Source organism: Macaca mulatta, chromosome 9 (genome assembly GCF_049350105.2).
Source record: "Macaca mulatta isolate MMU2019108-1 chromosome 9, T2T-MMU8v2.0, whole genome shotgun sequence".
Classification (NCBI taxonomy): Eukaryota; Metazoa; Chordata; class Mammalia; order Primates; family Cercopithecidae; genus Macaca; species Macaca mulatta.
This window is the reverse complement of record NC_133414.1, coordinates 58,438,610-58,444,973: the sequence shown is the minus strand read 5'-3', so window position 1 is coordinate 58,444,973 and position 6,364 is coordinate 58,438,610. Positions and strand designations below refer to the sequence as shown.

General features: G+C 58.2%; 1 protein-coding gene across 1 annotated transcript in view; it reads right to left on the bottom strand.

Moving 5' to 3' along the window:
* Positions 1 to 312: 312 nt before the first annotated feature.
* Positions 313 to 6,364, bottom strand: part of ALOX5 (arachidonate 5-lipoxygenase) — a 60,695-nt gene continuing 54,643 nt past the window's right edge. Inside the window, exons 8-14 of the mRNA XM_001102354.5 lie at positions 5,780 to 5,983; positions 4,983 to 5,069; positions 3,211 to 3,389; positions 2,891 to 3,012; positions 2,600 to 2,700; positions 2,143 to 2,313; positions 313 to 924 (exon numbers count right to left, since the gene is read on the bottom strand). Of these exons, the coding sequence (XP_001102354.2) occupies positions 745 to 924; positions 2,143 to 2,313; positions 2,600 to 2,700; positions 2,891 to 3,012; positions 3,211 to 3,389; positions 4,983 to 5,069; positions 5,780 to 5,983 (1,044 nt within the window). The 3' untranslated portion in view covers positions 313 to 744. The remainder of the gene's footprint in view (positions 925 to 2,142; positions 2,314 to 2,599; positions 2,701 to 2,890; positions 3,013 to 3,210; positions 3,390 to 4,982; positions 5,070 to 5,779; positions 5,984 to 6,364) is intronic.

The window sequence follows — 6,364 nt, the reverse complement described above, 5'->3', positions numbered from 1 at the left end:
GTGGGTTTTCTGTCCTTCCAGGGGCTCCTATCCCAAGGGAGAGACCACAGAGAGGGCAACAACAGAGGTTCTGACAAATCCGGGGAAGAGACAGGAACCAAGGATGCCTTCCCAGAGGTGCTGGCATTTGGGATGTGTTCCAAAGATAGCAGATACTGCGTGGGGGAAAAAGCACCTTCTATCCAGACTTGGGTGGGGAGGCTTTTGCCTTGATAAAATCACGGTGACTATGGCTTTTTTTTTTTTCTCTTGGTGTAGGAGATGGCAATGAGCTGTTTGGGGTGACTGGAACATAGCACGTGGAACAAGACCTGTTTTAAATGAACCGCTTTATTTTTATGGCAACCAATTCTTAATTCATTCAATAATAATTGAATTGGGTACCCACTATGTGCAAGGAATTGGACTAAGCACAAATAGAACAGAAAATAATCATCCAATGTCTCCAACAAGAACAGACATCTATCAGTGGTCGTGATTTGTTATTGCTGCTTGGTGTGGAAATGCTGAGCTGGGTGTGGAGAGGACACTGTGCAGTCCTGCTCTGCGTAGAATGGGTCCCTATGGTGTTTACACTTTGCTCAATCTATGGGGTTCCCTGAAGATCAAAGAATAAACAGAAAGGTACTAGCCTCGGAAGAAGAGACGTGACTGCCAAGAGGCCTGGCCAGACAGCCTGCCAGGCAGGCTGGAGTCCGGCTGGCTGGAGCAGCTGGCCTTCCCATAGTGAGACTGGCAGTGTGCTCAGATGGCCACACTGTTAGGAATCCGGTCTGGGGACAAGTAGTAATATGGCAGCTGCTTCTTCTTGTTGCGCTCAGCAATCACGCTGACAATGGCCTCGAGGTTCTTGCGGAATCGGGCCATAGCCGCCTTCACAGGCTTCTCGATAAAATGCTCTTCTGGGTACATGCCCAGGAACAGCTGAGGGCCCAGACATGGATACACACATAGGTCAATCTGCTACCCGTGTAAACTGACAGGCCTGTCTCATCCCAAAGGGCCAGCCACCTTTTGGGAGATGAAGGAGGGAGCATCTATTCGCCTGCCCATATTCACCCTCTGCTGCCTGACAAGAGGGCCTTGGGAAGGCAAGTGTGGTCGCCCCCTATCTGCTTCCCTAAGGAAGGCTCCAGAGCTGGGCTTCATGGATAAGTGGGAAAATAACTGCCTGCTGCCAGGTGGTTACAAGATGATGCAGATGAAGCTGGAGGGTGCTGGTGGTTGCAGCCATGGTATCCTGCTCTCTCGGGCCACCCCTATGCAGCACTCCCACCTCCCATCAGGGGCGCTGGGGCCAGTGCTGGCCTCTCCAGCCCAGGAAGGCAGAAGGCAGGCCAGGGAGCCTGAAGGGGTGGCTGCCCTGTTGGGGTGCTGTGCTTATTTGCATGCTCACACAGATGTCTGCGGGGTAGAGCTAGACATCATTTTAAAAAACTACTGTATTGGATTAAGATCACAAAGCTTCTGAGCTGGAAAGGTCCAAGAAACATAGGCTACTGATAATGGGATTTGGATTTAGTCTGTGGAGGGCAATTCAGTCTCAATATTCTTTGACCAAGGAATTTGTCTGCTAGGAATGTGTCCGGTCATACTGAACACGTATGCAAAGGCACAAAAACAAGGATGTCCAGTGAGGGACCAACACATTAGCCAGGAACAACTCAGACGCCCAGCAGTCTGGAGCAGGTTGGACCCGAGCGGCCATTCTGTGCAGTACTGAGCTACCCCAAAGCGAGTGCATCCACCAAGACACACCAGATTCAGTTGTTAGATTAAATGAGATGCACATGTCCTGAAGGAACCCAGCAAACTCTTGGTCATTCCTTCTGGAGTACCAGGGAAAAACACATGTGCAAGAGCTTTGTCAATAGCTGGGGGGAGGGGGTGTCACACACGACCCTCTGGTGACAGTGAGCAGAGCCTGGGCTGTGTGCTCTCCTGCCGTGCCCACCCTGAGCTCTGTCCACGCTCAGGCCGGGAGACCTGGTGGCAGCTGCAGCCCTCTGGGCCCTTCCAGCCTTGGAAGTCAGGATTTCTGGCTCCAAGTGAGCCCTGAGGCCCGAGTCACAAAGCACTGAGGCTGAGGAACCGGTTAACCTGGGGTGACCTGGGTCTGTGCCCCACCCTGCCCAGCCTCACCTCGTTTTCCTGGAACTGGCTCAGCGCCCACACTGCACCCAGATGCCAGCAGGAGCGACCGCGGTCCGGCAGCGTGTCCACGATCTGCTCAATGGTCACCACGCCCTTGGCAGTTGGCGGCGGGGCTCGCATGGTTGGGGGAGCATTGGGGATCCAGGAGCACCAGTCGTACTGAGGAGACGACCGCCAGCGAGCGTGGGCACCCCCGAAACCCTGCTGCCCAGCTGCCCCCTGGGCCCTGTCCTCCCCGTGCCCCCCAACTCCAGCGGGCCCTTCAGTCCATCCATCCTCTTCCCCCGCGGCCAGCGCCCTCGGCTGCGCGGGCAGAATCCATCCTGCAAGTCCCATGCCAGACCCCGAGGCTGCCCGAGGGTGCGGTACCCGTGCAAAGCTGGGGCGGGGGAGGAGGCAGCGGCCCTGGGGAGTGAGCTCTGCCCAGCGGGCGGGCCCCGCCTACCTGGCCGAAGTTGACCGCGGCGTGCTGGGCGGAGGCGGTGAAGATCACCACGGTCAGGTACTCCGACAGCTGCTCCCGGCTCTTGACCGACTTGGGGAAGCCTAGGGCGGAACCACCGGCGGGTTGAGGCCCAGTCCCTGGGGACCCCGGGGCCCGGCGCCCACCCCGTGCCCGGTCTCCCTGCCCCGACGCCGGAGGGCCCGCTGGGCAGGACACCCTGGAGGGGCTACGGCTGCGCCTGCGCTGCCGACTGCGGGGGAGCCGTGTCCAGAGACGTCCCTGAGGCCCTACCTGAGGACTTGCGGCCCCGCATGCCGTACACGTAGACGTCGTTCACGAAGTCCTGCAGCTCTGGGTCCTCCTGCACCACCTGGTCGCTCTCGTAGTAGATGCCCACCACCTCGGCCGTGAACCTGGCTCAGGGGGCGCAGCCGGCGTGAGCGATCCAGCCAGGTCTGCGGAGCGGTGCCCGGCGGCAACCCCCTCAGGGACGCTGGGCACCCTCCACCCCTTCCCCATTCAGCGCCAGCCGCCGGGGGCCAGGCCCGCCCCAGGCAGTCAGGCAGGGGGCCCGGCTCCTCCCCCAGGACCACCGCCCCGCAGGCGCTCACATCCTAATGGCTTCCCACACCAGGAGCCCGTCGTCTCGGTAGAAGTAGTAGGGGATGTCCTCTTTACTCTCCATGCCCCGGGCCTTGATGGCCTCGGGAAAGCACAGGGAGGCGTAGGTCAGGTCCTTCATGGCCCTCTGCACCATCTGCACGTGCCCACCGCCCCCTGTGGCGTTGGCCTGGAGTGGGAGGTAGAGTGCCCTGAGCGGGTGGCTCCTCCCACAGCTGTCCAGACCCATCCCTGAGGAAATGTGCCAGGGAGACGAGGAGGCCAGGCAGGCAGAGGGGCAAACTCTTCTTCTGTGAGATGGGGGAGGGATGTTTAATGCAGAGAATGACAAGGGCAGCGGGTGGAGAGGTGACAGGGAGGAGCCTCCCGCCCAATCCAATGCAAGGGACTGAACCGTGGGGCTGCAGAGTGCAGGAGGGAAGGGTGCGCTCCCAGCCACAGGAGGGCAGCAGGCGTGGGCAGGTGTGTGGGGGACCCCAGCACCAGCGGGCCTGGGCTGTGAAGTCTGCTCTAGTGCTGAGCACAGGACCCTCAGTCATTGCTCTCAGTGACCCTCAGTTTCCAGGCCCCATGCAACTCTGTTGAGGGCCTGTTGTGTGCTCAGGTGAGGGCTGGAGAGACCCACAAGGAGGGATCCTGGTCCTGATCCCGGCTGCTGACCGATGCAGACACACTCACAAGCTGACTGGCATACCTGTGTACACCCGCACACACACATGCAAATACACCCAGGGGGCTGGGCTGTTGGTGCCACAGAAAGTTTGAAGACGGACTTGGGTGCTGGGGTGCCAGAGACTGGTCCATGGTGGGCATTCAGCCCAAGCAGAACCAACCAGAGCTGCCCTCCAGCACTTTGTTTGGATGCGGCCGGGAGATAATGGCCACATGGGAACCTGAGGTAGAGCTACTATGATGAGGTCCTGTGCCCTCTCCCATGGGGGCCTGTCTGCAGCAGGAGAGTGTGATGCCAACACAGGTGAAAGAGAGAGAAAGAGGGAGCCAGTGTGCCTATACCCTGGGGCATTGCTTGAGTCCCGGGATCCATTTCTGGCTGAGGCCCCGGCCCCTCTATTGTGTCCAGGTATTTGAGATAAGGCATGTCTTGTCCAGCTACAGCTGGTTTGAGTTGGGTTTTGTCATTTGCAACCCAAACAGTGTTTCAACTTCAGTGGTCATCTGGCCTGGTCACTAATGGGCTGGGGAAAGGAGGAAGGTTGGGGCAAGGGCCCATGTGAGAGTCCAAGCTTGGTAAGGCTACAGGGGGCTCAAAACGAGGTGGGGTGCTGTCTGAGGGATGCGAGGGTTGGGCAGGGCCTAGAGGCCCTGATGCAGGAGACAGTGGGTTGGGAGGGTTGCAACCCGGGAAGCAGAGTGCTGGGGAGGTCCGAGTCAGGGTGGCAAGGGTGTGGCAGATTAAGAGGCAGACACAGGTTCCTGGTGTGTAGGAGGTCAGGGGGCCATAAGGAGTGTGTTCCAGAGGGGGTTCTACACCCAGGTCCCAGAGGCTGGGAGAGGGGAGGAGTGGGAGGGGGGGACCCGGAGCCATCAGCGAGAAGGAAGAGCTGGTGGTGCACCTGGAGGAGTGCTCCTGGCTGAGTGGCAGGGGCTGGAGACATCAGGAGGATGCTGGACCCAGTGCTCTGAGCAAACTCCAGCTTTCACCCTTCCAGGCCTCCTGAAAGGGCGTCTAGATATCAAATAGGGAGTGAAGGTGGCCAGGCTTGGCTCTTCCAGGCAACAAGTAGGGTAGGAGGGCACCCACCTTGTCAAAGAGGCCACACTCACAGATGAGCTGCTCACGGGCCTTGGTGTTGATAGCGATGGTGTATCTCACGTGTGCCACCAGCAGCTGGGGAGGGGAGAGGAGGAGGCCTCAGAGGGGGCCCAACCAGGTGACCTGGTGCCCTAGGGACCTGCAGCTCCCCCACCCAGGCCTGCCTTACAGGATGATGCTGGGCGCAGGGAGGAAGTGAAGGCTGGGTGCTGATCTTTTGGCTAAGTGCTGGAAGCCTGCACCCCTCTGATGCTTACTAAGCATGATAATGATTCAGATGGTCCTGGCCAGCACTTGTACAATGCTTACCTCTTTGCTCCCTGAGTTTACTGTTTTAATCCTGACCATCATTCTGTAAGGCAGCTGTACTATTTGACCTGTTTTACTGGTGAGGAAACTGAGGCACACAGGAGTACTTTTAGCCTGCAGTCACCCCAACAGCCAGTGCTTGTAAGATTCGGGAACAGGGAAGGAGAGTGATGGCAGGGGCGGCCATCAGCACCAGCCGAGGATCACTGTGAACTCGTTTGCCTTTTCCAACTCTACTGGCTGGCCAGCGAGGCGCCTGTGTCAGGCCCACACCCTGGCCTCGCTGTCCTGGGGAACAGCAGGCTCCCAGCTGTTTTCTTCCTTTGGGGACATTACTGACTCTGAGAACATCTCTCCAGGGGTCCCTTTCTGCCACCCACTCCCAGCCACAGGTCCCCCTGTGGGATGTCAACGATCCCTCCCACTCCACATCTCAGATGCCCTCCCATAGCAGGTGGGGCAGTAGCTGGCTGTACCTTGAAAATGGGGTGCACGGCAGGCAGCTGGCGGTACATCGCAATGCCAAAAACCTCAGACACCAGATGTGTTCGCAGGAGGTGGGTGATGGTCTGGTGGACATGGAAGTCACTGGAACGGACCCAGATTTTGGCCAAAAGCCAGTCGTATTTTGCATCCGAAGGGAGGAAAATAGGGTTCTCATCTCCCGGGATTTGGCTGAGCTGATACATCGGGGGAAAGGAAACACACCGCTGTATTTCACTTCAGATTATAGTTGTTGGAGAACTTCGCCTCTTGGGAAGTTCCAGAAGTATCTGAATTTCTTTAACAGTGACTTTGGAATCAGAAGAGCCTGGAGGGGGTAAAGGGCCCTGGGGTGAAGTTTCCTGTCCCAACCATATTACTTACAACCTGCATGACTCTGGATGACACACTGGACTTTCTAAGCTCCGGCTTTAGCATCTGTCACGTGGGGACAGTGATCCCTAGGCTCGCAGTTACTGTGGGAATAGCCTCAGGAGCTGGCAGCATGGAAGGAGCGGGCAGGCAGAGGGCCCAGCAGCGGAGGGGATCCCTGCCCCCTTTCCCTCCTTGCCCTGCTC